Source organism: Pipistrellus hanaki (assembly GCF_964339955.1).
Source record: "Pipistrellus hanaki genome assembly, chromosome: 12".
NCBI lineage: Eukaryota > Metazoa > Chordata > Mammalia > Chiroptera > Vespertilionidae > Pipistrellus > Pipistrellus hanaki.
Window position 1 is genome coordinate 6,358,127 of NC_140514.1, and position 18,957 is coordinate 6,377,083.

Below are 18,957 nucleotides of genomic sequence, written 5' to 3' on the forward strand. Positions count from 1 at the left end.
ACTCCAGGCCTTTTTTCAATTTAAACGTTCAGTAGATTCTGGCTGCTCATAATTCATCAGGAAACTCTGGGATCTGGGCGAATTTCTTCCCTTTTCACACACCTGTAACCGACCCCTTATATACTCATTCATTCATTCATTCATTCACTTATTCATCCATTCGATTCATTATCTAATATATTTTTTATTTACTAGACTTTTCTTGAGAACCAGATCCATGCACTGTCATGGATCTCACTTCCTAGGGCACTTTCTGGCTCTTTAGTTCCAGGCTGAAGAATTCTGCAAAGTTCCCAATGGGCTAACGTGTTTTCTTTTCTAGATAACGTGTGCTCCACCAAGAGAATGCGAAGGCTTTATGAAAGAATGGTGGAGGTTGAAGGCATTTTTGGGTAAGAAGGGCCTTCTCCAAACAGGCCTCCTGTAAGACTTGGGGGTGATCACTCATTTCCTGTTCCCCAAACTTACGCAGCCTTCCTTTGTTCTTCAGTGCCACGGAAAGGAAAGCCATGTTTCGTTTTCCCAATGATGTTAGTGAAAGTTGCGTTGCTTAGGATCTTTGCCGCTTCCCCTTACTGAAGCTCAGCTAGGATGTTCTGACGGGACCTCTCCAATGTTTACAATCGAGTTTGAAGCGAGTGGATGTGGCAAGGGGAATCTTCGGGTCTTAATTACACTTGGGATTGTTAGAGATTACACTTGGAAGAATAAGGACATTCAAGAGAATAAATATGTGAGGAATTCATACCCCCTTCTCTTCGACCCTTACTTTCTTTGCATTCAATGGATCCTGCCTGGGCTCCCGGGAGACTTCTGGGGTCAGGTTATCTCCGAGTCTAGCAGAGAGCCTGGCCTGGCAGAGGCGGAGGGAGGGTTGGTGAGCTAGGCTGTGGGTACATAGGACAAATGACATGCTCCTCGGGATCAAATTATGTGACGACCTTTGCAAATTGTTTTTCCTTTCTACTTGGCAAACATAATCCCTGAGATAAGTTACCTATTTGTTTTTTAAGTGGCAAAATATTTCCTTTCACAAATTTTCCCTTTTCCCTTTGTCACTCTAAATACAGTGTGTGCTGGGGTTTTGGAAACATCAGACATATGAATCAAAACCCTCATTTTGCTTTCAAGAGGAATAAACCATATGAGAGAGATGATACATAATAAAGAATTCATTTATTTGTCCTCCCTCCCCTTCCCCAAGTTCTAACAAAATAATTTGGATACTGATTTCCTTTCACTTGCAAAAGAAAATGTTTCCCAGAGTTCAGAGACCTTCAGAGACTTGCCACCAACCTCAGTGCAGGTCTACTTCCCATGTGCTTCTGCTCAGTCAGCTGCCTGCTCCAGGACTAGTTCAGTGTATAATTATGTCAATGCATCCAGTTTGATTTTTTCCCTACTATATGGAAACTTAATTGGAGTAGAAGAATAAATGAGAATCGCTTTACACAAATTAGAAGGCGACAGTTAATTCTCCTGGAACAATCTTTAGATAACGGCTTATGTCATAGACTGTGGTCGATTTCAGCTCTTCTAGTAACCCAATGATATATATCAGAAACATGTGGTATGTTTGAATGGACAGGTCAATTAATCTTTGGATCTCAGCAATGAATTTTTCATAGTAATCAGAGAGTCGGTCTGAAAAATTTTCTAGTATATATTTGAACTGCTGGTGGTAATCAGAAATGATTTCCTTCATTGAAGTGGTCCAGCTTTTAATTATTTCCTGAGCACGGATATAAAGCACTTCAACCTTCTCTTTCCCATTTCCAAGTGCATCGACAAGAATGCTAAGATATTTCTGGATTGCTTTCTGCACTGATTGCTCAGCTTCACTATAGAGTTGGGAAGCAGTGCCAGCAGCATTGACAATGTATTTGGAATGAAAGTCCTTAAGGGCATGTACCAACTTCTTGACCAGGTCGATCATCTTTCCTTCAAATTCATAATATTTCAGTTGCCAGCTGACCACATTTGAATCAAGATATTCTTTGCAAAGAGCCTTTATGTACTGATGCAACTGCTCTAACTTTTGAGACGCTTCTTGAAATTTGTTTTGAACAATATCATTTAACTTATCAAAGTCAAGGTTTAGGTTTTCTTTCAGGAATCGAGAAACATATTGAATACAACTGTCGAAGGTGATCTTGATCTCGTGTTTGAAATTCTGAATGATAATAGGAAGTCTCTCCCTCTTTAAGTGGTTAATTTTTTCTCTTATGTATTCAAAAACACCTTCCAAATATCTCTGAAGATCACCTAGTATTACGGTAGTTTTGTTTGTTTTGAAGGCATTCAATATCCTTTGGACCATTTGTGAGAAAGAGTTCAACTGTTTCCCATACTCCAAGGTTACATTGGTTAATTTAAAACTTCTTGAATCAAAAGGAGATTTAATCTTTAGGTCCTTTATTAATTCAGATTTCTCCATCAGGTCTTGGACATAGGAAAACAGTATTTCTAACCCATTATGGATTTTTGAATGTACCTGCAGCAGTACCTTCCCTACTTCCCTCATGACCAATGTTGAGAGTTCATCTGCAGTGTTTGTGAAGGCTCTTCCTGGTAGCTGGAATCTTGTGAGCTTCAGGTAATCAATAAGCCAGGAAATCACCTGCCTGACTATTGTTTCCCATTCTCTAGTAATATTTATTAGGATGTTAAGCACCTTATTTTGGAGTTTCTGGAGATCGATGTTGCCCTCTTCATCCAACAGACCCTGGTAGAGAATCTTGAATCTGTCATTATACAGCTGGTAGGTTCTAGCAGCATCTAGGGTCACCCTCTTGAATTCAAGTGTCTTGTCCACCTTGTCAATCAGAATCAACGCTCCTTGGTAGGTCTCCTCAGCCTTGTTCTGCAGACTTCTTCTCAGTTTTAAAGAGGCCTCTCTCAGATTAAGTCCTGTGTACTCCTGGTGGCACTTGTTGACATAGTTAAAAAGGGCCCCTGTTGCCTTGGGCACGTTGTCTTTCAGAGAACTGAGCAATTGAGACACTGCTTCCTTTTCCCAATTAACTTTCATCTGAAATTTCTCATTAGATTCAGAGCTAGGGTGCCTAAACTCAATTTTGAATATGCTGAGGTTTTTATCTGGAGACGACTAAAATCAGAAAAGAAAAAAAAAGAATAAAAAGAACATGTTTTCAATTATCCTGATTACATAATATACTACACTAAAACTTCATTAGCAGTTAAAAGTAAAGATCAGAGGGCCTTTCACATTCTCAAGGGAATTTATCTTTCTCATGTCAGTTCATGTGTTTGTCTTACGGTTAAACAAGTCTACTGTTGTTAATTCCTCTTTATCTCGCGCCTCAGAAAGGATAAAATTATGCATGGCATTTATACACAGTAACACTTCACATTAAGGCCTTCCTAGGACTGACGATCAGAGGAGGAGCCGGGGGTGGGGAGGAAGGGGAGAAAGAGATGGGAAAAGACTAATTCAGAGAAAAAAAGTAGTAGCAAAACAGGCCAAAGTCCAGGGCTCATCCAGCAGAGGTCTAGAATACCAGCAGCAGAAGCTATTCATTTTTCCAAGCCTATGACAAACTTTAGTCATAGAATCTCATAGCTTCTTCTCATCTTTGACTTGACCCCGGAGAGTTTGCAAAGTACAATGAGAACAATCTGGGATATCTCAAATTCTCCAGAAGCCACTGTCTGGAAATGTACTCAGCATTGCTCATGCCTCAGGTGGGGAGCCAAAGCCTCCTCTCTCTCTATTTGCCCAATAGTAGTAAAGTAACAGTGGTGAAATGATGTCACAGGTACATCTAATAATTAGAATCGATGAAAGACTCACTGTAATATTTCCCAGAGAATCGTTCAACCTGCTCATTGCTGTGTTTCACCTAATCTGGGAAAGCCCTGAGACAACGCTTTGGACTGAATTATATTTATCTGCCCTAAACCTTTACTCCGCATTAGGGGGGACTCACCTGAGGGCGGTAGTAGACATTGTATGTTAAGGTGTTATTATCAGATTCCAAGTCCAAGGCCACCGTGCCTATGGCTGGAGAGGCTGCTGAGTAGTAGACGTTTTCACGCACACCACGACAGTGAATGTGGACGTCAGTGAATGCGGGGCTGGTGATGTCCAGGCGGAACTCTACTTTCCAGTCCCTGCGGGCAGAAAAGCAGATGAGCCATCATGAAAGGGGTACAAAGGTGGTAAAAAATCACAATGGTCTGAAAAGGAACTAAGTTTCAAGAAAAGTTTTATACGGATATCCTCGTAATTTGGCATCTTCTTCATATTCCGCGTTGATGTCACGGTGTGTAAACGTTCCTTTACCCTCATAGACAAACATGCCATCTTCAATCTTGTATGTTCCCATAACTGTAAAGGAGTAATTTTTCATTTGATTAATAACTGTAGGACACAAACATTTTCACTGTGAAAAACAGGAGAAATCTATCTTAACTCAAATGATATATATATATTTGAAACATGTAGCCACGTTTTTAAAAAATAAATAGGAGACATCAGTCCTAAAGTCATTATAGAAAATTCTATTTTCTTTGAGCATGGTCTTCTTAAGTGTCAATAGATTTCTACAGGATGTTACATGTCGGTATAGATGAATCTCTTCTTTTAAATTTTCTATAGAGAGTAATTGTGCCTCTAGTCATATCTAAATACATCATTATTGATTCACGACTCTCACTGAAAACATATCCCATGTAGAATTTATACAGGAGGAATCGGGACATTTCCTTACCTTTAAGGTCATATTCCAGGAACTTCATGATTGAACTGCAGGTGGAATTCAGGAATGTTTCAACATGATCGTCTTTGTTTTTCAAGCCAGCATTCCAAGTAGCATTATACAGGGGAGAGGCCACTCCGAAACGTGCCGTCAGCGCTCCAAAGGAAGGGATGTAAATCCCAGCAGGTATAGAGAACTTAATGGAAGGAATCTCAATAGTCTGATCAGGAATGGTGATGTTTGGGAACCTGAAGTCTGCAATCTGGCCGGCCATCTCATTTAGATCCAAAACAGTAGCACCGACAGAAATACTGTTTGGATATGTAAACTGGGGCATAGTTAACTGAAATCCAGGCACAGTTATCTCAAAAAAGGGAACTGAGGACTCTTCTGATCCAGAATACTTTGTTAACACATCAACCTCAGGGAATGTCACTTTGGGTAGTGCTGGTACATTGAGGGCAAATGGAGAAGTATGTAGCTTCTTGTAGATCTTTATTTCACTGAAGTCAAGTGTGTAGGGTGGGACATGGAGATCTGTAAACGGGACTAGGAATGCAGGTGTGCGAAGAACTGAGTTCAGATTATTCAGCCTCAGTCCAGGAATAACAAATTTATCAGCCAATTCTTGCACAGGGACAGAGAAAGTATAGCCCTTGGGGTTTTTGGTGTATACAAGGGCTGTGGAAGCATGAAAATACTGTTTCCTATCCTTACTGGTGGTTACATCCAGCTTAAAGAATTCCCATAAGGTCTTGTCATAAACAGGTAGGACAATGGTGTCCAGGAAACTTAGGTACCCTTCTAAGGAACCTGCAATGTCAAGGCGTGTCTCATCTTGGTCATTGGAGAGTTGTACATCATTCTGGAGAGACAAGGAGTCAACCTGGACCTCACCTTTCCAGCTGGCCTTCTGGTTCTCAGGGTTAACATTCAGGGACATTTCCTGGCCAAGGTGTTTGAGATCAAGGAAGAAACTGAGCTGACTTGCATGGACCTGAGCAAGGGCTGACATTTTCCATGGAGAGAGTTCCAGGGTGGCTTTGCCTGAATGCTCTCCGGATGTTAAGGGGTACATTAGCTGAAAGTGGTTTTTGGTGTTGTGTTCCCAGGTGGCATATATGCGTCGGAGAGAGGCTTCTCCAGCAAAGCTTTCTTTTACTTCAAGGTTCCAGAGTCTATCAACTTTGGAAGCCCCTTGTAGCTTCACTGAAGACCGAGTCCCCTTGGAATTTAAGTAAATGCTGATCTCCTCGGCAATAATTCCTGAATATTCCTGTGAAAGGATTGAACCCTGGATATCTCCTTTGTTAGCTAATTCAATGGAAAAGTAAGAAGTGAGGCTTTCTAAGCTGAACTTGTGGTCAACTGTCCCTGTAGCAGTAGAGTGTAGTTTGGTGGAATTGAAATCATACTTTAATTCAATGGAAGAAGAGACAGTAGGTTTTGACTTGGTATTGCCATTCAGTTCTTGCTTGAAATTCATCCTTAGAATTGGAATTTGAACGTTTGCTGTTGTTGTCACTGAAGCTTCCATGGTTTTGGTGGTTAAGCTAATGGTACTATCATGATTGCCTTCCACATATTGGTTACTCAGAGACAAAGCTGTGGCTAACTTCAACCCTCTTTTCCTTGTCAAACTCGAGGTGCCTTCTAATTTGTACTGCAGTGCATCAATAACTGAAGAGGAGGAAGAAAGGAACTGAGCAACAATATCTGATTGGTTGTAAAGTCCGACATTTGTATTCAGTGTAATGACACTCGATTTAAAGGAAAAATCATAGGTAAGATTGCCCATGGCTGGAATTAAAATGTTTGGGATACTTAATACCTTCAATTCTGGAAGAGAAAACTTGAGAAAATTCCTAGGGACTTTAAGGGCTGGCAGCCCTAGAGATGGCAGGACTATTGCATAGGACGGCACATAGAAGTCAGAATTTGGGGTGCTGATGTTGGGGGTGCTGACCTCAAAGCCAAATGTCCATATCTTTGCTGTGAATGGAGATAGTTCAGTGTTGACGACTGGAATAGTGTATCCAGGAATCTGAAGGGTCATGGGTCCTTTGTTCAGAGATTTTTCAACCGTGTACTTGTCAAGCTTACGTTTTGCTTCATTATAGGATTTGGTAAGAAGGTATAATGCCTTGCCTCTGACTTTCTCAAAATGTCTGTTAAAGGACTTGATGTTCCGATTGATAAACACACAAAATGCATCCAAAGGAATTGGGATAGAATGTCTGTCTTTGTTTTTCTTATACTGAGCCTTTACACTTAAATCAAATGATTGCTTTGTTGTTTTCAAGAATTCCTTCAAGCCTGTTCTTTCCCATAAGGAGAAATCTTTCACCTGGGCAATTTTGTATCCTGTATAAGGTAGAGTCATTTCAGGAATTGTTAAAGGACTGTTGAGGAAATCCAGGTTGGCTTCTCCACTTAATCCTATATGGGCGTCGGTGCTGTTCTCATTGTTTCCAGCAGAGAAATTTTGATTGTACTTATACTGATTGAACCTGGCACTGGCTTGCCAACTTGCTTGCTGGGCATTGGGACTCAGGAACAGTGCATAATTATTCAGGAAGTCTATTTTCCCTGTCAATTTTAATGGGAAAATAACTTTCAGATTTCCTTCATTGTTTGTGGATGCAGTAATCTCAAATGGAACTGCTAAGAAGAAAAGAGAATTTTTCAAACTTCCGCTAACTTTTCCATTTAATTGAGCGTCATGGTTGCCAGTTACCTCTATCTTCCTTTCTCCAAGCTGTGCTGTGCCTTTAGCAGTGAGAATACTGTGGCCTACATGCTGGGATTCAACTTGTGACTGGATTTCCAATTGATAATGGTCGAGGAAGCGAGATTCATAAGCCAAGGTTTGGTTTAGTCTCAGGTGTTTGCTATTGATCTTATTAGAAAATTCAAAGGAAGTGAGAGGTCCTCTGAGAGTGAAGCTAATTTGTAATTCACGTGTCCCCTCATCTGAGAATTTGGGGCTGGCCAATTTCCATGATTCTCTCCCAGAAGAAGTCCATGCTATCTGTTGAGCATCCCACAGGGCCTTGATTTCCTCGTGTAGGTTAGCCTGACTGGAGAAATCCAATTTGGGGATGTGCAATTTGTGAAAGTACTTTGTGTTGCTGTCCAGATTAATCTGATTACTATTAATCTTGATTAGCACACCATTACTAAGCTCCATTGTATTTTTTTCTGTTTGCACACCTGCCACTGTGTTTGATTTCCCCTCAATAGCATTTTCAAAAAATAGCACTTCACTCTTATGCTCCGTGTTCAGGTACTTGCTGGAGAAACTCACAGATTCCTTCAGAACAAGTGGTTTCATCTTCGGGTACAAAAGTTGAGCATTTGCTTGAAGATCAAATTTGAGAACTTCTAATTTGGAATGTCCTTTGGCATTGATGGAAGCCGTAATCCCTGCCTCGTTCACGGATGTCGTTACATTGTGAATGTCAGCATTCGCATCTAACGTGAAAAGGGGAGATTGGATTTTCAAAACACTATGCAGCTTGCCAAAAGTAGGTACTTGAATTGTCTGTGGGATTTTGGGAAGCTGGAATTCTGGTATGTGAAGGTCAGGAATTTGAAAATCTTTAAGGTCAAGCCTTGGGATTACGAATTCTGGAATTGTGATTTCTGATATATGGAAATCTGGCAGAGTGATTCTAGCAAGAATGGTGTCTGTGTCCATCAGATCCCTCAAGTATACTTCTGGAACTGGCCACTGCAGCTCACTGTTCAGCATCTGGTCAATGATTCTGATGATCTTTGCTTTTATTTCTACCAAGTCAATTGTGAAGGAAGGAATGTGGAAGGTGTTGAGGACAGTAAATTCTGGTGTGGAAAACCTGGATGGGACTTTAATATCTTCTAACTTTTTGAAATTTATTTTAACTGATGGAACCTTCAGATCTGTCAGGGGTACTATGAACTCAGGAGTCTGATATGTAGCTTCCCGAAGGACCCGGAGACTGACTTCAAAGGCAGGCATGGTCCCAAAGATGGTTTTGATTTCAGGAACAATGAACCCTTGTTCTACCAATGCTTTCAGATTTTCAGCCCAGCCTTGGATAGAATACTCTTCTGCAAATTTAGTGAGGATCTTAATAGCAAGACTCCATGAGTCAGAAATATAAGTAACAATTGTGTCGTAAATTTGGCCTACTAGGAACAGGTATTGCTCAACTTTTTGTTGAAGGTCCATCTGATACAGTTGGTCTCGTATATCTTCTAGGGTCTCTTGAAATTTGGCTTTCATGTAATTTAAAGATGGTGACCTTAAAGCCTCCTGTAACCAGTCAATGAAGAAGGTTATCTTGGTGTTTTTTAGGTTTTCCAGTTGAACTGAGAGTGCAGCCTTTATATCCTCCACAAACTCCTTTAGTGCTTTAGCTTTCTGTGGAAGGTCCAGAGCCTGGATTTCCCCATTGATTCTCTGAGACACCTCACGGATTTTGTTATTGGTCTCATCTATGAACTGGTGGTAATTAAATGATCTTAATTTTTTTATCAACACGTCAAGGAATCTGTTTACTTCTTCAATGAAATTATTAAAAGACAATGCTTTAAGCTGAGTGACAGCATCATCAATAAACCCAACCAATTTCTCAAAGTGATCTTTTATCCCAACTTGTTTTAAGACATTGCCCAACTTCTGAACAGTCTCCTTCAACTTATATTTTTGGGCGAACTGTACTGATTTATCCATTAAAAACTGGATGTGTTGCTCTATTTTATACATATTAATTAACTTGAGAACCATGTTTCTAAAAGCATTGATTTTCTCAGTTACTTCAAAATCTTCAATGAAATTTCTAACATAGTTTTTGACATGTTCAATCATTTGCTTTATTTTTTTAAATGAAATTGCAGCCTTCAATTGATCTAAAAGCATTCTGACATCAATAGCTTCAACCTGTTGTTTTAACTTTTCTGCAAAGTGCTGCATGTCAATATTCTGAATTTGTGTCTTGAGCTGTTGCAATTTTTCTTGTACCCAGATTCTGATTTGATACTTATCAGTCACATTTTGAATCCAAGATACTGTATTACTTCTCACTTTGTTAAAATCAATATTTTCAATAAATAAATATAAATTGTGGATTACTTTTACTAAATTTACACGAATATGATAATGTTCATCAAGAATTTTCAATTTTTCAATGATTTGATCAATAATCTTAGCAATAGTTGCTTTAAAATCATGCAAATCATAATTATCTTTAATATACTGATCAACTTGTATCACATATGTTTGTAGTTGAGATAGTTTTTCATTAAAGTTGATTTGGGCATTGTCCAGTGCAATTTTTAGATCATTTTCTGTAATTCCATAATTTTTTATGAAAGTAGTCAGTTTCTCCTTGGCTCTTGAAACTTGTGTCTCCCAGTTGACTTCATTCAGCTGTGAGAGTTTGTCCAAGGCTGTTCTGTATTCCATCACAAACTGATCAATATCGATATATTTCAATTCCCTCTGTATGGCTTCCAATGCATTTATAACAATTATTCGACTCTTCTCAAAATGTTCTGGCAGGAGGTTAAAGAATGGGAGGTTCATGGTGTGAACATCTTGGTTCTTGTCATATTTTACAGAAGCAACCATAGTGAATTCCTGGGGCTGGTCAATAGTATCCTTTATCTCCAAAGCATCGATTACATTGACAGGATCATCAACTAATGGCACTTTAACCGGGGAGTCTAGCATGGTGAGGTCAGCCAGGGCGCGCCCAGTAAGGTCCATACCAATTTTGTCTTTGGTATTGTAAGCATCAAACTCCTGGGTGTATTCATTTTTGTTCACCTGGGTCTTAAGTTTCCAGGTAGCTGTCTGTTCAGCTGGAGTGAGGAGGGTGCCGACTTTGTGTTCAAGGGCAGTGATGAGGTGCCTTTTGGACTTGAGACGGTGACTGGTGGATCCTGTGTAGTCATGAGAGAAAGTTAGGGACAGAGGTTCTGCTTTCAAGAGGAATTTGCTGTACAGTTGCCCAGTGTGTTCTCCCCAGAGAACCAGTTTGCCGTTGCTGATTGTATGTACATCAACGGTCACTGTAAACGGAGCCATCACCGAGTGGAAAACGTTGCTGAAATGCAGTGAGTCCGAGTTGTAGCTTGTACTGATGTCAGTGGTGGAAGCTAGCCCGGCGATGTTTGTGCTGAGCCGATGGCTGAACTCTGTGTTCTGCACTTTAGCTACCGTGTCTGCTTTATAGCTTGCTGACAGGTCTGCATAAGAAAGGGTGTAGATGTGTTTTATTTCATCATTTCCGTAGGCTCCTTTTATGTTCCCGCCCACATTCAGCTTCAGGGGTTCTAGCTGTAATTTTGCATGGTTGGTCACTTCCAGATCACTGAACTCCAGGTCATTGTTTAAAGTAGTTACAAGAGAATAAGGCTGTAGTTGTAGATTAAACGTTTGCTTATACAACTTGTCAGAGCTGTAAATGTTGTCCAGTTTTGAAGAGAAGTCTAGTGATAACCCTGCAATATTCAGACTGTGTATGTGGTGGAGTTTCATTTCAGCATATGAGCCCATCATGTCATTTGAAAGCTTCAGTCCCTCCTGGTTCATTTTGAAGTTGAAAATATTTTTGCTGTCGACACCCAGAATCATGGCCTGATAGGCACTTCCCAGTGACACTTCCGTGAGGGCAGCTTTTCCATCTAGACTGAATTTTGCATTGTGCTCCCTGAAGCGACCGTTGGTTGTTAATTTCACAGATGCCCCAGAGAGCCCGAGGGCTGCATTCAGCTCATTCTCCAACATCAGGGGGCTATACTTCAAGTTGGTCGTTGCGCTGGTAGACATCCCATCTCGGCCAATCTGTAGTGTTGCTTTGTGAGCACCGGTATTAACTTTGTCAGTGCCCAGGATGTCAGCGTTTAGTTCAAGACCCTGGGCATTCAGGGATCCAGAAAGCAGGGTGAAGAACCTCAGGGACTTGTAGTCAGCCTGATACTCAGAACGCAGGGATGCCTTTTGCGTAGAGAAGGCCAGATCTACTTTGTTAGAAGTGGCAAAGTCCTCGTACTGCCCGTTGGTGTCAGATTTCACAGTCAGCTCGTAGTTCTCATATTTCAGGGAAGCAGTATTTTTAATGATGCCATCTTGCAGATCTGAGCTGGAGGTGAGGGTGAATGTTCCATCTTCATATCTTCCTATTATCTGATTATTGCCCTGGAGGTAGGTGGAATTAAACTTCAGGTTGGACTCTCCGGTTCTCTGGCCAGTGGTAGGATCCTTTTGATAGGACAGGCCATATGCACCATTAGCATAGAGTGAAGAGACTCTGAACTGCCCATCAATCTTGACTTCCTTGATGTACAAATGCTCCTTCTGTTTGGAGTCCAAATGCATGGAAGCAGACATCTGTGGTCCCAAGACACTAGATGCATCGAATGTTAGCAAACCCTTGGAGGCTGGATTGTTTCCCATCTTCTCTACATGGCTGAATTTGACATTGGAATCCAGAAGTTTGTGGTGTAGAGATCCACCGCATGATAACGTGAACGTATTCCTGTGGTCGTATGTTGTTTCTCCAGACCCTAGCACAAAAATTAAAATCACATGCGTTAAATTAGGCGATACATTTCCAGAACAATTTCTGTGTTGTCAGACTTTCAATAATAAAGCCCCATTGATCTTAGTCAGTTGAATAACAGTCTCCTCCATCTCTACCATAAGCATAAAATCTGATAGCAAAGAGTATTCCTACAGGAAGACTTCCCTGGCCACTAACGATGTTTCTGGATTTCGTTATTAAGTGCTTCCTCTGTACCTTATACTTATACATGATACGCTATCATAGTACCTCTTAGGGTGAATTTTAATTGCCATTTTACCTTTTTTCCCTGTTACTGCCTAGTAGGCTACTTAGTATATTTTATATGTTTTAAAAATATTTTTATTGGCTGAAAAAATGAATGAATAAATGAATAGACATCCAAGTAACAAGAAAAATATTTGTAAAAAGCCCAAGTCTTTTTTCTCTAAGGAGGAGGCTATCCCATCAGAGCCTGCAAAGAGTTAGCCCTGTGTACCCTCTACCCAAGCATGACCCACCTTGTACACTGTAGGACAGCAGGTCAACCGCAGAGTCAGCCTTCATGTGGTACCGAGCCTGAAGGCTAAAGTGGTCTGTGCTGGTGTTGCCACCAGTGTAGGAAGCGGACCAGTTGTACAAGTTGCTGTAGATATTTGCAGAGAGGTCTAGAACACCCAAGTGAGGCACCCGCAGTTCATACAACTTGGGAACAGTAAAATTGGGGAGTTGGTACTCTTGAGGTGGCTGGTAGAATCCTAAAACTGGCAAGCTCATGACTAGTCTCTGAACAGTCTCTAACATCTTTAGATCTTTGGAGGATTTGCCACCCAAAGGCAAAGGAATCTCAATCTTCACACTGTTCTCGTTGAAGGTGTATTTGACCCGGCCATCACTGAAATAAAGAACAAAGACAATGTCCATAATCAGACATCAAGAACTCAAAATTCTCTGCTATCTGGTCTTCCAAGTGGTAGTGTGTGTACCCCGTTTCCAAGCCCAGTCTCACTTTTCCTCATGCTACTTCTTATGCTTGAGTCCCTCTGCTTGTACGTCCACCTATCAAATACTCACATCCATTCCAAACCCAAGAACCACTTCCTTATCAGTACCAGCCTATTTAAGTCACAGTTAACTTTTCTTGTTCTGATAGTGACACAGCCCCTTACACCTATCTCAAAGCATGTCATAAATCTGCTTATATAATTAGAACTTATTTGCTCCCACTTTGTCCATGTCTACATGGTATCTTTCTGGGAGTAAGGGTTACATTTTTAGGGTATTCTTCTCACTGCACCAAGTGTAATATCTTGCACATAGGGGACCATTAATCCATACCTGCTAAACTGAATTCAAGCAAGATGACATGTGGAAAGAACACAGGATAGAGTGCTAGCTTCCACTGATGGTGGAAGTGTTTTTGAATTCACTTTTCTGATGTTATGTGTGCAGTGATCTCTGCTGACCTCATGGTGGTAAATAGCAAATGAGAAAAATACCCAAACCAGGTTGCAATCTCTTCAATACTATCCACAGATCATGGCCTATTATCATTACTTATAAGAATAGAGTAGGATGGCAGAGTTTTAAACGTTGTAAGTAAATCAGCTGTTCATTGCACTACTCCAACAGGGACTGGATGCCGCCCATCCAGGATTCTGCCATACACTAGTGCAATTAACATGGTAAAGGCCTAGGATAGGACAGGAACTGGGGGGTGAGGGGCTAAGGCTGATGCTAAGGTCCATGGTCCTGTCTTTCCGGCACAAAGAAGACTGCTGGTCAGAGGCCCTGGTGGTGAAGGAAGAGGTTCCTGGATTCTCGGAAGCTGCCACTCTTTCCTGCTTATCTTCAACAGGCATGTCCACGTGAGTGTTTTGGTAGAATTCGTCTCTTTCACACTTATTTGGTTTAGTAAACTGTGGCTCAGCCACATACTATGGAAAGGCCCATGTGACACAGGCCCCTTATTTTCTTAACCCTGAAGATCATACAGAGAAGAGTCAATCTAGAAAAGACTACTGCCTTTACAGCTCATGCTCAGATTTTTAATTTTATTTCCGGGAAATAAAGCAAAGCATTACGTGCATTTCCACAAATGTAAAAGTGGCCTGAGCAATTGGGACTCTGACTTCACTGTGAGGATGAAGCTCTATTGCTAAAGTGAAATACTCTCTCAGAATGCTGCCTCTCTTCAGTGTTCAGTGACTGCCCCTTCTGAGCTCAATGGCAAATTGTAGTCAACAATTCTGCTAGACACTCTTGAATTCTTCACAAACAATTATGAGTACATTCTGATCCCGAACAAAGGGGGACTTTACTTATAATGGAGAAAACTGAATGGCTTTCAAGTTCAGGTTGCAGTGAATAAAACATACTAGGGTGAAAGTATTAGAATCCTCAACTATTTCTTAGCTTCTTTCTTACTGGATTAGCATTCACATTCTGACCTCATGTTTAATAATGCAAAAATGCCACAGTGTTGATGCTTCAGTCATAACTCTCCTTAAAGTGCTTAATTTATTTCCCTTAAAAATGTGAATTAGAGTCTAAATCATGCTAAGTAAAATCTTCCGCTTACTTTGTGTGATTCAAGAAATTTTTTTATTTACTATAAACAGCTAAGATATGGAAACAGCCCAAATGCCCATCAATAGATGAGTGGATAGAAAAAAAATCTGTGATACATTTACACAATGGAATACTATGTGGCTATATATAAAACACAAGAAGGATCTTTTAACCTTTGGGATAGCAAGGTGGGACCTGAGAGTATTGTGCTAAGTGAAATAAGCCAGTCAGAGAAAGACAGGTATCACATGACCTCACTTATATGTGGAATTGAATGAACAAAATAAACGGAGGAACAAAATAGGTCCAGAGGTATAGAAGCATAGAACAAACTGACAGACCTCATAGCGGGAGGGGGATGAAAAGAGATTAACCAAAGAACTTGTATGCATTCATGCATAACCTATAGACCCAGATAATAGTGTGATAAAGGCCTAGGGTATAGGACAGGAACAGGGGGATGGGGGATGAGGAAGGGCCAAGAGGGGATAAAGTGAGACATCTGCAGTACTGTCAATAATAATAAATGGCCCTAGCTGGCTTGGCTGAGTTGATAGAGCATCTGCCTGTGGACTGAGGGTCCCAGGTTTGATTCCAGTCAAGGGCACATGCCCAGGTTTTGGGCTCAGTCCCTGGTAGGGGGCATGCAGGAGGTGGCTGATCAATGATTCTCTCTCATCATAGATGTTTGTGTCTCTCTCTCCTCCCTTTCTCTCTGAAATCAATAAAAATATATTTTAAAGAAGAACAAAATAATTTAAGAAAATATAAAAAAAGAAAACGTTCTGATTTTTTTTATACCTGTTCAAGAAGAGGTTCTCTGGAATGTGGAACTCTGTCAGTGCCAACTTCTGGTTCAACTGTTTTAGGTAATCTTGCAAATTCTTGGCATAAGGAAGATGCATGAATGCCTTCTGAAACCACGTGCTTGATGCCTACAAAAATAATAGACATTTTCAGAGCAGTGGGCATAGAAAGGACTCAAAGTACAATTAACATTAGGTGATAATCCATATTTGACAGATCAATTACTAAGCAGGATGATGCACTGCAAGTTAAAAACAAATTATAGAAAATTATACATTTTTTGTTTGTCAGCCATGGATCACTTCCTGTACTTTATTAAAGGAACATATAACATAGTCAGACTCCTAGCCAGTGCCTGACACTTCCTTTGATTCCTTTGTCTTGGCAAACTCTTTCGCTTACTAGTATATTTGTTTGCACTTATCATCTACAGTCTTGGGTAACCGGCTCACCATGCATGCGTGTTTCTTTTCTCCCCAGAAAATTCCCTGGGGGCAGGAAGCATGCCTTATCCATCTCTGGATCCCCTCCTTCACCTAACTCAGGGCTGAGCATGTAATTAGTACTTATAACTATGTACTTATTGACTGATTTGTACTTACAACTATTAATTTGGAACCCACGTGCCGGAAAGTCTTGTCTGTTTTAGGAACTCTGTGATCCAAGAGACTGTTGGCGTACATATGCAACCTTTTAGAATAATCAGAGAGATCCACAGGGAAACTGGAAGCTGCTTTTTTGGTGTCTACATTGGTGCCCGTGTTCCATTCAAATTCAATCTTCTCTTCATCTGAAAGCACACATGTGAAATAGTTGTCAGTGGTCTGAGGTCAGCTTCTAACCAATGGCCCCCAACACCGCACTCAAGTCCAGAGCGCTCTCAGAAGCGCTCCTATGGGGGAGAGGTACTCACCATAACGCCATACCAGCTTCTCGGAAATTGTTGAGCCATATGCTGTGGCGGATGAGTCCATTTGGAGGAGCAGTTTGGTGGGAGTCCACTGGGCGAGGGCTTCACTTCTGGCTTCAGCTTGCAAACGCGGTATGGAAAGAACACCTTTGATTTTGCCTTCTTCCATCTTGTCATAACTATTGGAAAGAAAATCATTTGATATCAATGACTTTGCCCATTCCAGATACACAAAAGTAAAGAGAAGATACACAAAAATAAACAGAAGTCCGACTTGTGGTGATAAAAATGAAATACATGGATGGCTCAGAGAAATTTCCAGAGATCAAATTAATGATGAATAGTAAGTGCCCAGTCAACTTCTATAGTCAACTTAGAACAAATTCAGGACTTTCCAGGGGGATATGGGAGAAAGAGAAGGGTTTCAAAAAATGTTTGAATGCTGCTCTGACATTTACGAGCTCTATGATCTTGGCCAAAGTACCTAACCCTTCTGAGCTACTGTCTCCTTATATATGAAACAGGGAAACTTGTACCTACTTTGGAGTTTATTATAAGAACTGAGATGATGTCTTTAAAACACCCAGCACATTGCCTGATGAATAGTAAGTACCCAGTAAATGGCAAACAGGTCTAACTGGACATGTGCAGAGGCTCAGAATGTTGAGGGCCCTGCCCCTTGGACTGTAGACCGGGAATGATGGGTCTGGTCAGCTTTAGAGCTGCAAAGGAAGACAGGAAAGAGCCATGAGGGCCAGCCGCTCCAAACAGATCACCCCAAGCCTTCCTTACCTTATGTGGCCTGTGAAGGCGACCTCAGTGATTTTCTTGTTCTGAATGTCGATGGTGAGTTTGTAAGATGTTTTTTCCTCAGCAGATTCATCAGTAACTTTGAGGACTGTTCCAAGATCAATGTCAAAATCTGGAATTTGTGTTTCACTGGTCAAAGTCATAGTCTGCCGGTTATATTTGATTGTCATCGTGGCCTCGGTCTGCTTTACACCTGAAAGATTGTAAAAGATGATTAAGACGTGCATTCAGAAGCTTTGTTTGGGAAGGAAAGAGAGAAAAGGGTAGAGAAACACCAAGTACTCTATGGGCTTGAAGGAGGAAACACTGCAGGATTTTACCCTAATTTTTTAACTCAGTGGTGCTAATGTACTTGTTCAATCTGCAAATATTTATCATGTGCTAGGCACTGCTCTTGGCACTGGGGAATGGGGAGGGGGTTCTTGCCTTCATGGAGCTCACATCCTGGTGTGGGAATACAGATAATAAACAAGTAGTTATTTATGTCAGATGGCAAATAATGTTGTAAAGAAACTGCAACTGGATATGACAGTAAAGTTAGAAAGGGATACAAGAGGTGCTATTTCATGTGTGGTAGCCAGGGAAGTCCTCCCTGATAAGGGGATATTTGGGCAGAGACTTGAATGAAGAGAAGGGTAGAGCCATGGTACATTCTGGGAAGAGAGAATCTTAAAAAGGACCTGCTGTGGGAAACACTAAGCATGTTCAGGAGTCAGTAAGGGCTCGAGGTTCTTCTGTGTCAGGCAGATGTGACAACTCTATATGACTCTTCAATGATGACACCCTCCCAGGTTCCTTGTTCCTCCCTCACCCTCTTTCCTCCCTGACTCCTTCTTTCTTTGTAACAGCGTTTCATATTTCCTTCAGTTCGGAGGTTTACCCATTTTATGTTCTTTGCCAAACTGTTACATGACATATTTTTTTTTAGCATGCACCCTGTGGGTTTGTTTTTCTAGTTTAATTTTGGAACACACTATTCCTACCTAAAAAAATCTTTGGAAGTGAACATCTAAATTTGCCCCATCCCCTAAAATACTTCTCTAGTGGCCTTGCCCATCTCAGTAAATGGCATCTCCATTATTAAGTTGCATGGGCCAAAAAAACTTAGTGTCAGATCCCTTTTTTCCTTACACTCAACACCCACTATATCAGCAAGCCTTGTCAGCCTAGTCTTCAAATATGGCCAGAATCCAATCACAGCTCAGATCTCCTAGGCCACTGCTCTAATCCAAAGCCCCACCACCTTTGGCTTGGATTACTGCCATAGCCTATGTACTAATTTCTCTGCCTTTGTGCCCCTAGAGTCTTTCCTCAACATAAACATAAATCAAATCAGGAAAACTCTCCTGTGGCTTCTTATTTCACTTAGTAAAAGCCAATGTCCTTATTGAAACTTACAAGGCTATTCTTTCTCCACCTCCCTTCTCATTCTGACCTCATCTTCCACAATTTCCTCCCCACTCTCTCTGCTTCAGTCATACTTGCTTCCTTTCTTTTCCTCAACCACAGCAGCCATACACCTGCCTCAGGGCCTTTGTACCTACTGGCTCCTCAGCTTGTAAAGTTTTCCTTATGGCTTACCCCATTA

General features: G+C 41.0%; 1 protein-coding gene across 1 annotated transcript in view; it reads right to left on the minus strand.

Annotated features, from left to right (window-relative positions):
* Window positions 1-1,157: 1,157 nt before the first annotated feature.
* APOB (apolipoprotein B) overlaps window positions 1,158-18,957 on the minus strand; it is a 37,855-nt gene continuing 20,055 nt past the window's right edge. The window contains exons 21-29 of the mRNA XM_084900717.1: window positions 17,352-17,562; window positions 16,563-16,738; window positions 16,252-16,439; window positions 15,644-15,777; window positions 12,793-13,166; window positions 4,734-12,275; window positions 4,237-4,351; window positions 3,951-4,134; window positions 1,158-3,109 (exon numbers count right to left, since the gene is read on the minus strand). Coding sequence (XP_084756843.1) covers window positions 1,457-3,109; window positions 3,951-4,134; window positions 4,237-4,351; window positions 4,734-12,275; window positions 12,793-13,166; window positions 15,644-15,777; window positions 16,252-16,439; window positions 16,563-16,738; window positions 17,352-17,562 — 10,577 coding nt within the window. The 3' untranslated portion in view covers window positions 1,158-1,456. The remainder of the gene's footprint in view (window positions 3,110-3,950; window positions 4,135-4,236; window positions 4,352-4,733; window positions 12,276-12,792; window positions 13,167-15,643; window positions 15,778-16,251; window positions 16,440-16,562; window positions 16,739-17,351; window positions 17,563-18,957) is intronic.